At 45.0% G+C, this 19,558-nt stretch overlaps 1 protein-coding gene across 8 annotated transcripts; it reads left to right on the forward strand.

Moving 5' to 3' along the window:
- The first annotated feature begins 634 nt into the window (after window positions 1-634).
- Window positions 635-19,385, forward strand: ntng2a (netrin g2a). Of its 8 annotated transcripts, none has more exons than XM_063488914.1 (15): window positions 756-960; window positions 1,316-1,385; window positions 2,303-2,664; window positions 7,240-7,498; window positions 7,776-7,921; window positions 8,023-8,261; window positions 9,036-9,208; window positions 9,293-9,316; window positions 10,686-12,938; window positions 13,484-13,570; window positions 13,762-13,836; window positions 14,199-14,366; window positions 15,773-15,916; window positions 15,994-16,083; window positions 16,168-19,385. In XM_063488914.1, exons 3-15 carry the CDS (start codon window positions 2,452-2,454, stop codon window positions 16,296-16,298), a joined length of 4,002 nt encoding a protein of 1,333 aa, XP_063344984.1. In that variant the 5' UTR covers window positions 756-960; window positions 1,316-1,385; window positions 2,303-2,451; the 3' UTR covers window positions 16,299-19,385. The 8 variants fall into 8 exon arrangements, 6 of the variants coding, with proteins under 6 accessions (XP_063345003.1, XP_063344984.1, XP_063344956.1 ...); XM_063488886.1 differs by having other exon boundaries at window positions 757-960; window positions 10,683-12,938; XM_063488904.1 differs by having other exon boundaries at window positions 763-960; window positions 10,683-12,938; window positions 13,487-13,570.
- The last annotated feature ends 173 nt before the right edge of the window (window positions 19,386-19,558 follow it).

Raw genomic sequence — 19,558 nt, forward strand, 5'->3', positions numbered from 1 at the left:
AGGATGGACTGGATGGAGCCGAGGTGGTGCAAGAGGCCGTGTGCTCATAGGTGGAGCCTCGCTGCAGGACAGTGGCCTTGATCCAGGTGTCCTGGAAGCACGGGATGGGCTTGGGATGCGTTCCTGCTGGGGCGAAGCCTCAGAGGTCTCAGATATTTGCCATAAACTAAAACATGTGGCAGTCCTAAGGAGCCGACAGCACAGCAGTGATGCAAAGGAAGCGTAGCTCTAAAAATTCTCTTCAAACTAGCCAATAAAAGCCGAAAGATTCCTGAGGTTATAGGAAGTCTCCATCAGAATCTGACCCTCATGGTCGTTTTTGCTGTATTGCTCCAATGATTTCATAAATTTGTTGTATATATTTTATAATTTAATCATCAGGGATCTTTTTACTGAGCAGCGATGTAACGTTTGGCTAAAAGGCTCTCACAGAGCTGCAGGTGGACCTGAACCAGAACCACCACATCATCAGCTCATAGCTCAAAGACTCCACCTCCTGTCAGACCGGGGGGCGTGGTCTCCGCCCATCGACCCATTCCTGGCCATTTCATTTATTTGTGACTGACACCTTTGTTTACCTGAGCAGGTGCAGAATATCATTTAACTCTCAGAGGAAAAAAGTTTGTTTCCTGTCAGGATCAGATGCCGGTCATGTGACTAGCGGGGTTACTCACCCCTCGCTATCAACCGTCAGATGAACCGTTTTACCACCTGATCCAGAGAGAGAGAGCGAGAGGGAGGGCTGAGCCATCAGAGCGACAGATCTCTGAGAGAGAAAAGAGGAGGAGACGAGGAGAGGGATTAGAGGAGAAACAGAAGGAGGCTCGCTGAGGAAGAGGAGGATTAACGAGAAGAGGAAGAGAACAAAAGGAAATACAGTAAGAAGAGAGGAGCTGAGGAGGAGGAATGTTTGATCGCCCGTTTAATCAGCTCATCAAGAATCAACTTGAAGACAGACAGGTGAGTGACTGTCACACAGACAGGTGTGCTTGCAGACAGACAGACACACGGATGAAATAACCTGAGCAGGTGTGTACGAAGGTGTCTCAGGTGAAAACTGATCTGAAAGCTTCAGGTGATAAAATGATGATTTTCTGAAAGTAAACGAGACATTAGTGAGGAGGTGTTCCTAATGAAGTGGACGCTGAGTGTGTGTCAGGCATGGTACTGATCCCGCTCCGGTTTCATCAGCAGGAAGATTTTAATAAAGAGGAAGAGTCGGAGGACCGAGCGTCTCAGTTTAATCATCTCTGCCATCTCACAAACAAACACAGACTCTGATCCGAGCTCGGACCGTCTCACTTTATTTCTCCAGAGGCTGCAGGACGCTGAGCAACATCTACACACCTGCTCCTGCATGATGACGGCTGATTAAAAGACTTCAGGTAAACCGGCAGGTCACAAACATCTGGATGCTTTCAGTAGCTGGTCAGTGCTTCAGGGTCGCCGCTGGTTAGGGTGTTTATACTGGTAGGAAAAACTTGGCTACAAAGATCGTCACTTTGGGGGGGGGGGGTCGTTGTCCGTGGGTTGTGGTACTTCCCTGCCTGAGGCTGAGAGATGGCACGATGCTCGGCTCCAGCTGTGGAACTGGACTCCAGGAAGGGGAGGCTGGATACTGCCCCAGTTTGCAGCTGTCCGCAGTGACAGGTGGTGGGCGAGGGGCGGCGGGTCTTCTTCTATCCCCAAGGTTCACGGCGTTTCTCTGGTGGATGTGAGCCTTGCTTCCCTGCGTGTTTGGGTGGGATAACAGGTCTCGACTGAGGTTTGTGCGGACTTGTCCAATCACAGCTCAGAGACCCCTCAGAGTAGGGTTCGGTTGTCCTGCTGGGAGTCTTCAATGGTCACATGACCAGTAACAGTGAGATGTGACTGGGAGAAATGGCCTGCCCGGACTTCTTCACAGTTTGTCGATAATGAAGGGGCGCCTGGTTCCAGCTCAGCTTAGTGACCGGTTCGAGCAGACTGAGCAGCTTCCTGTACTGTGCGTTGCTCCTTACGTTTCCAGACTGAACAAAAGCAGCGCCTCCTTTATTAAAGGAGTAAAACACGTGAAAGCTCTCGGCTGAAGGCAACAACGTAGACATGTTGTTACAGGATAGAAAATATTTATGAATAATTGGTTTGTATGCACAGGCGAGCTTCCAGAGACAACACAAGCCTGTGCCCAAAGGTGGCAGTAACAGCTGCAAACAGGAAGTGAGGTCATTTAGAGCAGATTGTTTCCTGTCTGTGAACATGTTTGATTCAAGTTCACGTCGTACTCAATGTTTGACGCTCTGTTTCTGTTCTTCCACTGCAGGCCTGTGGGCGGCGAGCAAAACCTTTAGCACACCATGACAGCCACACAGAAAGCAGATGGTTGCCATGGTAGCCACCTGTTTGAAGTAGGCCTGGCAAAGCTGTAACTATGGCATGACCTTCAGCTAACTTCCTGTTTGCCTGTTCATCATGTCCCTCTCACACGCCCTCGCCCTCCTCGCCCTCCTGCTGCCGTGGGGACGGTGTCAGTTTGATGTCTGTCGATCTCTGCGCGGCTCGAAGGCGGGGCCTGAGTTTAACGCCTGTCAGCCGCCCCCAACCAACATGAAGGAGGTGATGCAGATCAGAGTTGACCCCCCTGGGATCACCTGCGGAAACCCACCTGAGAGATTCTGTACACTGGTCAGTCTGACGCACCTGAACACACACACCTGATCACAAACCTGAACACACAGGTGACCTCTGAGCCGACTTCCTGTTGCCTGTGTCACAGACAGACATTGTAGCTCGTTACTCTGCTCTCTTCACCATTTTCACTCCACAAACTTCAGTCTGTCAGATGAACTCTGTCCACAGGTGAGGGTTTCACTTCACACAGAGCTTGTTTGGTGCTGCAGCATCTGAATTGTTTGCTGATGAAACTATTTTAAAGTTCTCCGACTGCATTTAAATTGTTGGTGTTTCACTCATTTTAAACGTGAGCAGCTCGTTATCTTTCACCAAAACAAGGAAGAGTAGACGATCACCTGTCAGTCATTGTATGACCTCCTGCAGGCGCCCTGAGCCACAGTTTGGACCCCTCTGCAAACACACAGAGGACACGGTGATCCCGCTGGCTCTCTAATTGTTCCTTTGGGAAGCTGAAGTCCTGCCTGAATTATTGATAAATGTAACAGTTGTAATGAAGCAAAGAGTAAATGCTAATTGATTTCATTTGTGTCAGTGAAAAGACCCCGAGAGTCGGACAGGAAGCGTCTCACAACATACGTGAAACACGCTAAAGTTCAGTGGGTTACCCAGGTGCAGTAACGTGATCAGAACATGAACAAGGACGTTCAGACTGTGCAGCAGATGGACGCTGGAGCCACTGAAAAATAGACTCAGCTGTAATCACATTGGGTGGAACAGTGGTTATGCCTCCAAGCAAGAAGGTTCCTGGTTTGAATCCCGGCTGTACCTGCATGGCTTTTCGCCAGCTTCCTCCTAAGACTTGCTTGACTAACTGATCTGAAATCAGCTATGAAGTGTGGGAACAACTCACGTTAGCGTTTAGTTGACATGCTCACGGTTCAAAGTGTCGACGGAGCTGTTTACAGTTTTTAAAGTGAAGCGTGGGGTGTAGATACCTGCTGTCTGTGCAGGTATCTACACCCCCCCAACATTCGATGACATTTCTTATCACACAGGATCAATAATGAGTTTACGTTCAGACCACCACGCGTGCTTTGAGTCAGACTACTGTAACAGTCTTTTAACGGGAGTTAACCCTTTATTGGCCATGGGCCCACCGGCGGGCCCATTTTACAGGTAAATTTGAAGGGCCGGTCAATAAAGGGTTAATAAGCTTTGCTATCCAAACTTTCCAGGAACCCTGAACATGTTACTTCAGCTTGCTGCTCTTCAGATTTGACTCAGTAAAGTTAAATCCCGTCTCAGAGTATCTGCTCGTCCTGCTGTTCCTGTACCAACCGCTGCGAACCCTCAGATCCTCAGCACAAACCTGTTTCCTGTTCCCACCTCATGCTAAAGGTGATCGAGTGTTGGCTGTTTGTCACACTCAGCTCTGGAGCGAGCGGCCCGAGGAGCTCTGGCCTCGTCAGGGTTTTCTATAAACTGGTCAATTTGACTGTAGATTTGATGTTTTTGACATTCTTAGTTGAACTCAGTATTGTTTGTAACTTCGTTAAAGTTATTTATTACATTTGGAATAACAGTCAGTTAACTTTGGAGTCTAATTGGCTTATGTTACATTTTGGTCACGCTGACAACTAAATACACAAGGATTCATTTTTAAAAACCTTTTTATTTGGAACAAATTAGGTGATATTACTGAGACGTAGTAGTGAGTTTACTTCTGTCGTTGTCACTGGTGCTGATGTCGAAACTACATCTAGTCAGGTGACCAAGAAGGTTAGCGACAGATCGAACAGATTTCAAGAGTTTATTTCATGAGTTTACCCAATTCCTTAAAACTGTAACACTGCACCTCTGCTTCCTGGTCCCAACTCGGGATAGTCACGTTTTGGGGGGTTTAATAAATTTGGCGGGAGCTGCTCCATCCAAAGCAGGATGGATGCCGTCTCTTCTAACAAGACCAGGGTCCTTCCGAATGTTTCCTAGTTATCTGATGTTGGACTTTGAGTTTGGATATTTTGGTGGAAACTACATGAAAATTTAAAAACTTTCATGATCATCTGACAGGAATGAGTCTAACACGTCTCCTTCAGCATGTATTTCAGGTTTTCGGCCCTCTTCGTGTGATTAGTTAGTGCTGGTTAGTTAAAGCCACTTCTCCTGCACACGGCAGCTGAAGGTAAAGGATAAACCTCAAACCCTAATCAGATTAGCATCAGTGTTAATCCCTCTCTGCACATGTTAGAGTCTCTGTAAAGGTACAGCATACTGACCTTTAATGACTACACAAAGTATGTGTAAGTATAACGGAGGCCTAGGTTAAAGGTCAACATTAATTAAACACAGGCAAACAGAAGCTGTGAGAACACCGCACAGTTTGTGTTTGCAAACGTCATCGGTGTTAACCGACTACAAACAGCACGTCAGACCAAATCAGGAAGCACCCACAACAATAAAACTACAAACACTGGCCATGAAAAGCCACACCGGTGCTGGTCCATGTTCACCATTAATACTAGCACTTCTGCGCTGAAGTTAGGGTCTTTCTTCATCTCAGTCCACTCTGACTACCTCGAACAGCACATTTTTTAATCTCAGTTCATCTATGGTCTGTAACAGCACATCTTTTATTAAACAGCTGCTGTCTGTATTTACTAAAGAGGCACAGTGTCAGCTCTTAGACTAAATGGTGTGACTGGTGACAGAGCAACCTGTGGGAATAATGATTGCACAAACACGAAGGTTGCAGCAGCCAGTTTAATGGAAAATACACGTCTTATTTTATGATGCGTTTGTGACAATCGGTCTTAGGAGTGTTCGATTATTTGGAACGAGAAGGGGAGATTTCCACATTTCTCCAACTCGGTAATAATAATGCTGGAGTTTTAAACTGCAAGCCTCACGCAAAGATGTGTCTTACTACAAGCAACAAAGTTTGTTGTTCAGCTGAGCTGATGGTTTGGAGTGTTTCAGGCTTTTAGGCATATTTACGTCTGTGCGTAAAAGCAAAGCTCTCGATTTCCCTACCCTCACCTATGTTCATGGGCTATGGGTAGTGACTGAAAGAACAAGATTTCGAATAAAGAAGCAGAAATGAGCTTTCAGGGGGGCTGGCCTCTCCCTTACAGATAGGGTGAGGAGTTCAGCCATCCAGGAGGGACTCAGAGCAGAGCTGCTGCTCCACATCGAAAGGAGCCAGCTGACCTGGATCGCGCATCTGGCAAGCATGCCTCCTGGGTGGGTGCAGTGTTCTGAGTATCTCCCACTGGGGGAGACCCAGGACACACTGGAGATATTATATCTCCCAACTCACCTGGGAATGTCTTGGTGTTCCCCTGGACAAACTGAAGGAAAGAGGAAGGTCTGGGCTTCTCTGCTTAAGCTGCTGCTGCAACCCGGCCCCGAAAAAGCAGATGAAAATGGATGGATGGTGTATAAAGACAGAGTGAAAAAGGTAAATGAAGAAGAAACACCAATGCATCATGGGAAGGCCCTAACAGCCTAGGCCTATTACAGCATAACCAAAGGAAGATTCAGGGTCAGCTGATCCAGCCCAACTATATGCTTGAGTTTGAAGCCTAATCTTAAAAGTACAGTAGGAAGGCATGATGAGGTCATTAGGATAAGATGGGGCCTGATTATTTAAGACCTTGTATGTGAGGAGCAGGATTTTGAATTCTGGATTTAACAGGAAGCCAATGAAGGGAAGCCAATACAGGAGAAATCTGCTCTCTCTTTCTAGTCCCTGTCAGGACTCTTGCTGCAGCATTTTGGATTAACTGAAGGCTTTTCAGGGAGTTTTTAGGACATCCTGATAATAATGAATTACAGTCGTCCAGCCTGGAAGTAATAAATGCATGAACTAGTTTTTCAGCGTCACTCTGAGACAGGATATTTCTAACTTTAGAGATGTTGCACAAATGGAAGAAAGCAGTCTTACATATTTGTTTAATATGTGCATTGAAGGACATGTCCTGGTCAAAAATGACTCCAAGGTTCCTCACAGTGTTACTGGAGGCCAAGGTAATGCCATCCAGAGTAAGAATCTGGTTAGATACCATATTTCTAAGATTTTCAGGGCCGAGTACAATAACCTCAGTTTGATCTGAATTAAGGAGCAGAAAGTTAGCAGTCATCCAGGTCTTTATGTCTTTAAGACATTCCTGCAGTTTAACTCATTGGTGTGTGTTACCTGGCTTCATGGACAGATAGAGCTGGGTGTCATCTGCATAGCAGTGTAAATGTATGCTATGTCTTCAAATGATACTGCCTAAGGGAAGCATGTATAATGTATGAGGTAAAAGTAAAAAGAACACAAATTCCTGATAAAATGTCTGTTTTCTGTGGACTTCCATCACACTCGCCCTCTTTTCTCTCAATCAACCTTTGTCTTCGAGGGGCTTCTGCAACACCATGCCTGGGATTATAATGACTGTAATATCACTGAAATGTGCAGAGTCGCTGCTTTGAAGAGGCGTTGGAATTCTTTCAATTTTGCAAATTGCTCAGGAGTTACGGGAGCTACAGATGTTAATGTGACAATGACATTCTTGATTGTTTATAAACTTACAGCCTGTGTTTGTGTTTTACCAAATATTGGTGCTCAATGTGGTCTTTCCTCAGGAGAACCCGTACCTGTGCAGCGATGAGTGCGACGCCTCCAGCCCAGACCTGTCTCACCCTCCTCAGCTCATGGGAGACAGGGAGAGGGGTGGGCTCATCACTTACTGGCAAACAATCACATGGTCCAGGTTTCCTGAGCCCCTATTGGCCAACATCACCCTTACCTGGAACAAGAGTCTGGAGGTGGTCGATGACATTGTTGTTACCTTCGAATATGGCCGTCCAACCAGCATGGTGCTGGAGAAATCCATCGACAAAGGTGACTGGAAACCTGTTAAACACCTGTTCTGACTAATGTTTGCGAGATTTCCCTGAAACGTTCTGCTGATCAACTTCACTGAAGAGTAATTAGCTGAGTGCAGAGTCTGAGGGGTATCATTCAGAAACCCTTGTCTCCTGTGATCCATGGATGTGGGTGAAACAAAGTCATTTATGAAGCTTTTACAGATGGATTTTGTCTGGAGATGATTCTGAAAACAGGAAACAGGAAGTCACAAACACCGTGAACTGTCAAATAATCAGCGTTTGTGTTTCAGGTGTCACTTGGCAGCCGTATCAGTATTATGCCGACGACTGTCTCGAGGCGTTCGGCATGTCGCCCAAACGAGTCTCTGATTTAGCACCAAGTAACATTACCCGGGTCATCTGCACCGAGCAGTACTCCCGCTGGGTCGGCGCTAAGGTCTGTAACTGGACCCTGATGCTGGTCCCGCACAGTGTGCAGAACACATTTGTACAGCTTATATTTATTTGTGGTTATCTGAAACTTCTCCTCACCAACAGGAAGAGAAATCTGTGGTGTTTGAGGTGCGAGCTCGGTTCGGGGTGTTTGCTGGTCCAAAGCTGATCAACATGGACGCTCTGTACACTCGGATGGAGACCACAAAGGGACTCAGAGATTTCTTCACTTTCACCAACCTCCGACTGAGGCTCCTCCGCCCGGCACTGGGAGGAACCTACGTCCAGAGAGACAACCTGCTGAAATACTTCTATGCTATTTCCAACATTGATGTTTTTGCCAGGTAACCAACAAAGACCTACCATAATCTAACTATAACTCAGCAACAACTGACTACATTCACAAATGAGACAAACACGTCCTTGCCCTGCAAAGACCAACATCCCTACTGGGTAACAAACTAAACAACCACAAACAAACACTAACGTACCATTTCAATGCTAAAACCAGTTAACAAGCAATGTACCAACCTCTATATCACAACCAAGACGAGCCAAAAGCCAGCCATCATCATCAGGCGTTCCCCAACATTCCAGCCAATCACAAAAAGTCATGTAGGGGGGCAGAACAGAGCAGGGAGGCCAGTTTAAGAGGATTAGGATTTGAGATTTTGGAAAGAAATTGGACTACATTCAGAAGAATTTTCTTTTAAAGCTTCAGTGACATCAGGGTTTTTTTTAGCAAGTTTAGACATACACAGAGGATAGATGATCCATTGGTCAAGCTGAACACTGTCACCATCTGACAAGCAACTCAACCAGTCCCACTGTAGCCCTGCCCTAAATCCTGGCCTGCTTCGAGCAGGACAAACTGTTGTATTCAGTCAGACCTGAAAGTACTCACTGCTGAGCTCAGAGATCAGGCGATCTGAAGGCTCGTACACTTCTGTCCAGTCAGACTCCTTCACAGCCAAGAGGAGTCACTCCCTGCTGGACATTAGAAAGAATGCAGGTTTAAGGAGCAGCTTCCATGTTAGTGGTTTGTTTCAGGAGGAAGTTTCATATGAGTTGGTGAAAGTTCAGGTGAAGCTAAGCCCTTCTTTGTGTGTGTTTCTCAGGTGTAAGTGCAACCTGCATGCATCTCAGTGTGCGCTGCGCGATGCGACACTGCAGTGTGAATGTGACCACAATACGGCTGGAGAGGACTGTCAGAGCTGCAGCCGAGAGTTCACATCTCGCACCTGGAGACCGGGATCATACCTGCCCCTGCCCAGAGGCACTGCCAATGCCTGTATGTAGCTACACATGCACACAGACACGCACCTGCAAACAGCAATATAAACTCTATACCTGTTTCCATTCATGTCCTTCTCAGGTGAAGCAACAGAACCTGCAGCCAGTAAGTACAGCTCAGCTGATTAGCTGTCTTAACTGTCTGTCTGCTCACCTGTCTGTGTTGCATCATGGCACTTTACACTTGTAAGCATCCGTGTGTTTCTGTGCAGCTTGTCTAAGGTGAGCTTTTAGCAGCTGAATTCACTTCACATTACATCATCCCCGTCAGTCACACGATAGCAGTCTACAAGGAAAATCTGGATGTTAATTATGTAGTTAACAGATGAACAGCTCTTAGTCTGTGTTAGTTGTTTTAAGTTGCTAGTTGTCACACACACACACTCATCCTAGGAGATGCAACCCTGACTGAACAGAAGATCAACAGATCAGCTATATAGATCAGTAGATCAGCTAGTGACTGACTTTTTTAGATCCGAGGAGTGGGCAGCTGAATTCTCAAACTTCTGGACAAATGTGATTCAAAGTTTCTGAGACTAAAGCACAGGGTGGAAACAGTCTGGGCTAAGAGAGGATTTGTCCAGCAGTCTGTGGATTTAGCTGCATTAGAAATTGTTAGTGTCCATAAAGCCTCTGCAGGACACAGACCGGGTGTTTCTTACAATCACAGGAGATGAGATGTGGCTGGATGGGCTGCAACAGACTCCAAACTAAACCCAATGTTATGGCCTCAGCACCCTATGCAGGCAGGACCAGAGATAATAACCCCATCCAAGCAGAGCAGAGGCTGATGAGCCATGGCAGAGATCAGGTGGCTGAGGATGAGCTAGATGCATAAAAGAAACCCAAACTGTACGAACCTTGAGATCCAGGTTCAGTTGCAAAAGGAGCCTCTGAGCTGTGGCTCATTGCACAATGTTGACCTGTTGATGGTGTGAGTACATCTGTATAAATTCTAAAATAGCGCTGCTGTTCGGACTGTTAGGGGACAGGTATAAACATGTTGAGATTTGGGGTGCTGAGAAGGAGGTTTAGTCTCAGATTTAAAGACAGGACTTGAAGAAAATAAGCATCAAGACTAGAAGATTAATGACTCAAATGGTTTCTGTTGTCGATTAGGGATTGAGTGAGGGATGGGGGTTGATTGCAGTTCCACTAAGACCAGGTTTTGGTGTCCAGGGAGGCCTTTGAGAGCAGGTGGTTTACTCTGGAGTCTGTCAGCCTGACCATCTGCATGGCTGTTATGAGAATGTTCATTTATTGCACTCCCTTTCATTAAAACCTCCCTGGAGTCTCTTAGCTGTAAAAAGATCTTGTTTTCATTCTTTTTTCTGGTCTGGCTTCATGGTGGGACACACCCAGCTCACCAGTTTATTTTTACAGCCAGAGAATTAGACTGGAAAGCCCCAGTACTGTTCTGCAGACTGTAGAGAAAAGATTACTAAAGAGACGTAACTCTTCTTCTCTGACAGCAGGTGGTGACTCTAACTCTGAAGCATCTGATAGACCTGCCACATCAGATGGAGTGACTGACAGTACTACTACTGCTACTATTACTACTGTACCTGAGAGCAGGACGCCAACTGACACAAATACTGCTGTTGGCATTACTACAGCCACAACTGACAGAACTAGTACAGCTACTGTTCCTACTAAAACTGACTTTGGTACCCTAGCTGACAGTACTACTACTCCTACTACTACAACTATCAGTGACAGTACTACAGCCACTTATACTGTAACTGACAGTACTACTAAAACTGATACTAATACAGCTTTGAGTACTACTAACCGCATGACTGATAAGACTTTAAATGACCGAACTTCTCCTAAAGACATTCCTTTGACTACATTCATGTACACATTAATGTCTGATAACAGCACAGAGGGTCCTCTTATGGTTTCAGCTGATATTTCTACTAATACTGGAGGCAATTCAAGTACCAGTACATACATGACTGACTCTAGTACTGTGACTTACGTTACTAGTAGTAATGATTCAGCTGACCTTCCTGTAACTGCTATTGACTCTACCTCAACACTCACAACTGGTACAGTAGTTTTTACTGCTGTCCGTAGTACTATTAGTGCTACAGGTTCTGTTGCCTTTACAGACTCATTCAGTACAGCTGGACCTACCACAGACACAGCTCCACCCAACACTCCACGTCTGAAGACTGGAGAAAAACCACCTCCCAGAGTACTAGACAGTACCACCAGCCGTCCTACCAGTACCACCCCCACTGTCCAAGGCAGCAGTACTGACACTGGAGGGTCTATCTCTGACCCACTGGGTCCACCCTATAACTCCACTTCAGACTTTGGTGTGCCTGGGACTGATATATCGAAAGTGGTGACCAGTGCTGTGTCACCTACTGTCGCAGCACCATCAGCTGGAATTCTGCCTCTAACAACCATCCCAGAAACGTTTTCCCCAGGTGACGGGTCTCAATCTGAAGACTTTCTCCCCACTGGATCTGTCCGTATCAGTCAGGCTGGAGATACTCTCTTTACAACAAAACGTGATGGAATTTCTCTTCGTCCTGATATACCTCCTCTGGCCGTACCTCCTCCAGATCTACCACTGGAAGCTCCCTCTGTGGATATACCTTCTGCTCTTAATGAAGCCCTTCCTGATGTAATTTCTCCTGATGTTTTACTGGATGTACTATCTCCGGATACACTATCTCCTGATGCATCATCTCCGGTTACACTTACTAATAATGTACAGCTACCAGAAATGCCCCCTCTTGATCTATCATCTCCAGATACACTCGCTCCTGATGAAATAGTTCCTTTTGTTCCAACCCCCAATGTACTGTTTCCAGATGCACCATCTCCTCCTGCTTTATCTTCCCTCAATGTTCCAGCTCCTGATGGAGCTCCTACTGATATATCTTTCCTTGAGGTACCTACTCAAGAACTTCCTCGTCCTGATCTCCCTCTGGAAGGACCACCTCCTGACATACCTGCTCCTGATGTACCTCGTCCCGACCCGCCTTCTCGTAATGTATTTCCTCCCGATACACCTCCTCCTGACCTACCTTTTCCTGATCCACCTTCTCCAGATGTACTTCCAGATGGGCCATCCACTAAGACTCCAGATACTTCAGTAGATTTTCCTCCTCCTGATGTACCTTCTCCTGATGGGGCATCTCCAGAAATACGTCCTCCTGATGCTACCCCTCCAGCTCCAGATATTCCTGTGGACTCCGTGTTGCCTCCCTATGGAGGTGGTCCTGTATCAGACACAAAGTCCGCTACTATAGATCAGTCTGACCCTGCTGGTGATTTAGCACCTGTTGACTTTACCTTCCCAGTTCCAGAAAACCCAAAGTCAGTTGGCCCTGGACAAGATTCAGGATCCGATTCTCAGCCCATGCCTGTGGTTGAACCTGGCAATGTTTCAAGTGACAATATTGAAACGCCTGGATCTAATTCTATCAATGCTGGACAGGAATCTTTTCCAGTAAAGCAAGGCAGAGGAGAGAAAGGAAATGAAAAATCTGAATCAAGTGGTCCAGATTCTTCTGTGCCATACAGAAACATTCCTAATGTGGATCCAAGACTGGATCCAGGCAGTGAGAATCCTGCAGTAGATTCTACAGCAAACAAAAAGGAAAGAACGTCTTCTGGAGAGGAATCTGTTGAACCATCAGGAGGGTTGAAGTTTGAGGAAAAGAAAGACTCGAAACAAGAAATGACAAGAGAGGCAACAAAGGAAAAAGGTACAAAAACAACAGATTAGGATTCACAGTCAACAGATATTAGTGTAGAAAGTATCCTTGTTGTTAATAGATTACTCCATCCATCAACCCATCCATCCATGGTAAATGGACTGATTCTTATATAGCACTTTTCTACTTTCCCGGAGTACTCAAAGTGCTCTATACAACATGTCACATTCACCCAATCACACCCATTCTCACAAGCACTGACTCTAAACTTAGTGCTTTCTAAGTACATGCACACAAATTCATACTCCGATGGATGCACCGGAGAGCAACTTGGGGTTAGTATCTTGCCCAAGGGGAAGGTACTGTTTCCATGGCTGAAAGTTTCAGTGATTAAGTGGAACCTTTGGAGATTTCTCCATCATGGCATGATTGGTCAGATTACTGACACTGGGCGGATTGTAGGTTTATGCAAATTTTGAAACCATTTTCTATTGAAGCATTAATGGCAGGTTTTTAGTGTGTTTTAGAAGAAATGTAAACAGAAAACATCAACATTCTCATACGAATTAAGTATTTCATTTCCTTTTTGAACCAAGCAGTGCCTGAAGCCAAAGAGGAAACTAAAGAAAAATCTAAAGCCGAAGGAGAGAAGGATAAAGAGGACAAAGGCTATGAGAAGAAAGGTACAGAATGCAGTCACTGTACTGCCACCTACTGGCAGGTAGTAGTAATGTAACCCTCATGGTAAAAATCCTAACAGCATGAATAGATCCAGTAAACATTGTGCTGATCCCTGATTGGTAGATCATGCAGTGGTGACCCTGACTTCATATTGCCATGCTTACTGGTTACGCACCTGGTTTTGTGTCTGAAGCAACCCAGAAGATCCTGATTCCAGGAGGACCAAAGTTCAGTCAGCTGTCCAAAATTGCCTATGTGAACTTCCAGGGTAAGACCTCTGTGTCCCACCCTATACCTGACCCCACCCACCAAACAGACCTCGCACTGAAATAGACTCCTCCCCTAACCACCTCCAGATACACCGATGGTGTCCAGAAATTTTTTTTCACAAACTTAAGTAGACACTGACTCCTTCCTATCAGCACTGGTCCCGCCCCTCATTGCTCTAACTCCTCCCCCTTTATTTCACTACGTGCCATGATGAGCACTAATAAAACAATGTCTCCCCATCAAAGTTCATGTTGTGTCATCAATCTATGTTTGATGTCCGGGGGGTGGGGGTGGGGCTGTGGGTGGTCCTTCTTTGAACACAGGTGTGTGTGTGTGTGTGTGTGTGTGTGTTTCCTTCAGACTGTGAGTGTAATGGTCACTCCAACCGCTGCAGCTACATCGACTTCATCAACGTGGTCACATGTGTGAGCTGTAAACACAACACGCGGGGGCAGAATTGTCAGTACTGTCGCCTTGGTTACTACCGAAACGCCTCGCTGCCGCTGACCGACGAGAACGTCTGTGTTGGTCTGTAACACGCACACAAATGCACAGAGCTCAATGTGAAGTTAGAAACCTGTAAAACATCTAAAGGTTGAACCGTAGCTCTGGTCTTGAGCTCTTCTATGACAACCAGGACGAACACGTCCACTGGTTTTATTCTCCAAAGAGCTCCATTCATTCTGGATGAGCCAGAGAGCGCCTCCTCTGGAACACGGGGGATCTGCAGGATAGAAAAGGTTTTGTGGTTAGGGTAAAACTGAAAACTCTCCTCAGATGTCTTCACACAGCTCTGACTTTATAAGATACCAAAGTGTATTCTCATCAAACAGCAGCACAATGTTCCACAGGTCAGAAGTTGTCTTATCACATTAGTTTATGTTGATATCTCACAGTGAGTAACCCATCTGAGCCAGACCTAAAGGTAGAATGGAGATCATTTATCTTTCAGGAGCAGGACCTCCGTACACGCCCCGTCCAGTTCTCTGTCTATAAATGACCAACCCCGCTGCCACACCGCGGCACTACAAGCTATTCATACGCATTTTTGTTAGTATGTGGGGATCTGCCCAGGAGCCGCTGCCAGTTCCCAAACCACTGCTCAATTCATGCTCACGCCATCCACTGTTATCTACTAAAAACACTATCTGTTACATCCCGGTCTAGGAATACAGGAGCGCAACATGAGGGTTAAAAGGAAAGTGACCCCGCCCCACTCCCCAGAGCCATATCCAGAAGCCAGTTTACAGGTTAAGGCGCTTTCATTGCTACGAAAAACTGAGAACTTTAACTCTGGGGTGAACACAGGCCAAAATAACAAACAAAACAAGCTATTCCAAAAAGGGAGGTGCTACCTAAACCCTGGGAGAAACAAAAACCAAATACCAACTCCCTGATTTAATAAACAAGAGCAAAAAGTACAGAAAATAATAAGGCAGCTTCAGTGCAGTATCTACAACCTACATACAAAACTTAATGATTCTCTAAAGTCACACACGAACGTTTATCACAGATGGTTTGGAAGCCAAGGATGGACTGCGGCACAGGACACACGGAACAAAATCCAAACACCATGATCCAAAATATGGGCGGGGCCGTAACACTGTCCAACCAGCTAGTGAATAGATAGATACTCTATTGATCCCACAGGGGAAATTGTTGTGTTACAGCAGCATGACAAAGAGTGAAAATGGTTCCCTCCACAATAAACAACAAATAACACAGTTGGAGTGCCACAGGTGAGGGCCTTATACTGTGACAGAGCGCAGGAATTTATATATTTTTATATTTACAACAGCGACACAAACAAAAGTAAGAATGAAGTCAGAAACAGTAAGAGTCAGACTGACGTTGTGCAAACTGCATGAATAAGTCCTGTTTACACTGTACATGTAAGGTGTAACACAGACGTGTTTGGGATGCTGTGTCCTCAGAGTGCGAGTGCCACGCAGACGGCAGCGTGTCTCCTCGATGCTTGGACTCGGGTCTTTGTCAGTGTAAAGACGGAGCCACGGGGAGGCGCTGTGACTCCTGTTTACCTGGATACACCTGGAGAGGAGGCGGGGCCGGCTGCACAGGTACACAGAGGGGCTGAATATGATGCGCCTCATGTTATCGATGAGCTAATTGGTGATCGATGATCTTTCACCATCAGCAAACGTGTGCGACAGCGAGCGTTTGGTCTGTCGGAATGGAGGAACCTGCGTCGACTTCTTGCGCTGCATCTGTCCTGAAAACTTTACAGGTAAACACAGCTCAGGTGGTGTAGGAGGGGTGGGAGATGCGATGATGTCACAGAACAACTTGATGATGTCACGTGCGCCTTCAGGTTTATTCTGCGAGCAGAGGGTGTGTCTGAAGAAGAACGGCTGCCTGGAGAACGCTGAGGACTCCGCCTCCTCTCTGGCATCACACCTTTACCTGCTGACCTTCGGTCTGATCACCGCCACTTTCTGCTGACCCCACCCCCAGGCACAATGTCCCATAATGACATCACCTGGGACGATGCGATTGCAACCAAATGTTTTTCACTGAACTTCATGTTTTGTTACGTTGTCGTACAGGATATTACATCACAATCTTATGACATCACATAAGGCCCCGACCACTAAGACGATCATCACATTATAATTTTAGGAGATCAACAACAGGTCACTTTAACCTGACAAATCAGAGACAGCCGAACTCTGCAGGACAAAGCTGCCTCAACCCTACTCTCCCTCCAGCCTGTCTTCTCCACCCCGTCCTCTCCACCCTGTCCTCTCCACCTCGTCCTCTGAATAATAAAGGTTTATCTTATCTCCTTCTCCCCCTCCTCCTGTGCGGTTCAAGGACTCTTTAATTTGTACGGATGAAGCTCTACAAAAACATCGTCACCCATACTGCACTTGGAGCTCTGACTGGTGCATACGTCTGAAGATCAAACCGGGTGAAATCAGCTGATCAATCACGTGTCCTCTCTATTTCATGCAGAAATGTGATGAAGATTATTGACAAAGCTGCTGATCGCTCGCCCAGCTGCAGCATTGATAAATGGTGATTCTCTTTTTGCGGCAACATTTTAGCTTCATACCTTTTTAAAAAATGTATATTTATTTTTTATATTCCCAAAGGTTGATTCTGTTCATCTGTTCATCAGTGGGAGAAACGTTTCGTCACTCATCCAGGTGACTTCTTCAGTCTCAGCTGACTGCAGTTTTCCCCAATCTTATAAACAGTATATTTGCATAATGACTGAAACTAAAAAACTAAACTAATACCAAAAACTGGTCCACCCCAAGGATCGGGTCCCCCGACACAAACAGAGTAACATAATGTACGCTGTTAAGTGCAGGAGGATTGCCAGGATTTATACATCGGGGAAACCAAACAACCTCTGGCTAAGAGGATGGCACAACACAGAAGAGCTACCTCGTCAGGCCAGGACTCTGCAGTCTATTTACACCTACAGGCCAGTGGACACTCTTTCAATGATGAGGATGTACACATCCTGGACAGGGAGGAACGCTGGTTTGAGGGCGGAGTCAAGAAGGCCATTTACGTGAAAAGGGAAAGACCATCTCTGAATGGAGGAGGGGGCCTAAGGGTCCATCTGTCACCATCTTACAATGCTGTGATTGCAGCCATTCCCCAACTCTCTGTGAATGGTACTCATGGTTATTGATCAGTGGTCTTTGATCAGTGGTCATGAGAATTTGCATTATTATGATGAAGAAACTGACCTCACAGCCCATTGTTGTCAGTGCTGCTAGTTTCAGTCATTATGCAAATGTCCTGTTTATAAGACTGGAAACCTGCAGTCAGCTGAGACTGAAGAAGTCACCTGATGATGACGAAACCTTTCTCCCACTGAAAACGTCCAAATGAACAGAATCAACCTTTGGGATTTACTACCTGGATGATTGAGCATGCATTAATATGTTTTATATTGTGTTATATTTTATTATTTGTTTTAATACTGACATGTTTAACTATATGAAATCCATTATGGTGAAGCTCAGGGATAGATAAGATAGTAATTACAGGTAGTTTTCTTAAACATGGCCTCTGATTGTGTTCCACCCTGTTAGGGACTTTTACATATAGACCAGAAATAGTTAAACATGTAAATATTGATCAATAGTGACTTTAGACAAAGTATGTCCCTTTTGGTAATATAATGTTTTATTCTTGAAACTGTAACAAGTTATTTAATAACATATACCACAGGTCTGTATTATACAAAAACCAATTTATTTCAACCCATGTTTTCCGACAGCATGGAAAATACTTGCAGTTTTAAAAACATATACATATTTGTGCATTTAATGTTCCTGACTTCTCAACTTGGCACAAAAATTTTCACAACACTTATTGGTACTGTTCAGTAATCTTTCAAAAACATTTTTCCAAACAGGATGGAACAGACTATAACAGGATGGAACATCAGTGTTTTCAATTTTAACATCTGAGTAAACATCTACGGTTCATCTTTGCTTCTTATATATTTGTTCATTAAAAAGTACGTCAGAAACAAGAAACAAAAAATCATTAACAAAAAAAATAAAACATGCAAGCAGCTGTAAAATACCAGAATGTAACACACAACATCAAACATGAACAAGGACCAGTAACATAATTCAAGGAATACGCCACCTTTTTATGAAAGCACAAGTTGAACAAGTGGAACAAACCACTTAGGAATAGGTCCATGCCATTAGCTTAGCGCAGTTAGCAAGTTGTTTGCAAAAGTGAACCAAAAATATCCTGAAAAAAAAAAGTAAAGTGAGAGTGACAGTTGAATCTTACCTCGTTTTCCACAGTTGAATTCCCTCCAGAAACAAATGATGTCACTTCCTGTGTTCTCCCACAGAGGCTGTAGTTTTTTTAAGGCAATAAAGCACATTCTAACAGGGTGTAAAATTACTACTGGGACAAGTACAGTATGAAGAAAGAAGTAAATAAATTTTACAACTTTGCTAGCAAGAGACCGAGAGAGGCGTTGAAAGGCTGCTCCAACGGAACTTATTGTTTGGGAGGAAAACACGAACACAGTTTACAGTCGAGTCTTAATAGCTTACTTACAACTGGACTACACTGCCCACGAGGCTACATTCTTTAGGTCGATGCCTGTAACACTCTGCCTATTGCCTTCTTATTAAGTCATTTTTGAACAATAATTTTTAAAAATATTTCTTCATGTCAGTATGCGAGCCGCAAGTAGGGGTGACATGGGCCGCGAGATTGAGACAGCCATTGGAGCCTCTTAATGCATGTTTTGTTTGGGTTTCCACCGGCGTGGAATTACCAAAAATAGAGAGGGCATAGCCTAACATATGAAATAGGAAAAGACCGCCGTGTAATCCATTTATTTCAACAAAGTAACTGTATTCTGAATACCACCTTTTTAAACGGTAACTGTAACAGAATACAGTTACTCATATTTGGTATTTTAAATAGGTAACGGCGGTACATGTATTCTGTTACTCCCCAACACTGACTGTGGGACACAATGAAATTGAGGGTGTGTCAACAAAAAGATGTGTAATAAATAATATTTGAAATGCATTTGATTTATGTTTAAATAATGGCAAACAATCACATAATTTATGACTTTGTTGTACATATTTGGCACATTTTAGAAAAAATCAGGGTAAGTGAAATATGTGGACACGAAATGTTGCTGCACACACACACAGACAGGTAGACGCGCGTGCGCCGTGTTACGCCACACTGGCCAC

The sequence above is a fragment of the Pelmatolapia mariae genome, linkage group LG2 (assembly GCF_036321145.2).
Source record: "Pelmatolapia mariae isolate MD_Pm_ZW linkage group LG2, Pm_UMD_F_2, whole genome shotgun sequence".
Taxonomy (NCBI): Eukaryota; Metazoa; Chordata; class Actinopteri; order Cichliformes; family Cichlidae; genus Pelmatolapia; species Pelmatolapia mariae.

What these genes read in the sequence shown, in the direction of transcription:
- ntng2a (XM_063488886.1), top strand. Translation starts at nt 2,452, where the DNA reads ATGTCCCTCTCACACGCCCTCGCCCTCCTCGCCCTCCTGCTGCCGTGG. An exon ending in CTGAGAGATTCTGTACACTG is followed by an intron (nt 2,665 to 7,239) that starts GTCAGTCTGACG and finishes GTCTTTCCTCAG; the next exon opens with GAGAACCCGTACCTGTGCAG. An exon ending in AGGCGGGGCCGGCTGCACAG is followed by an intron (nt 15,917 to 15,993) that starts GTACACAGAGGG and finishes TTTCACCATCAG; the next exon opens with CAAACGTGTGCGACAGCGAG.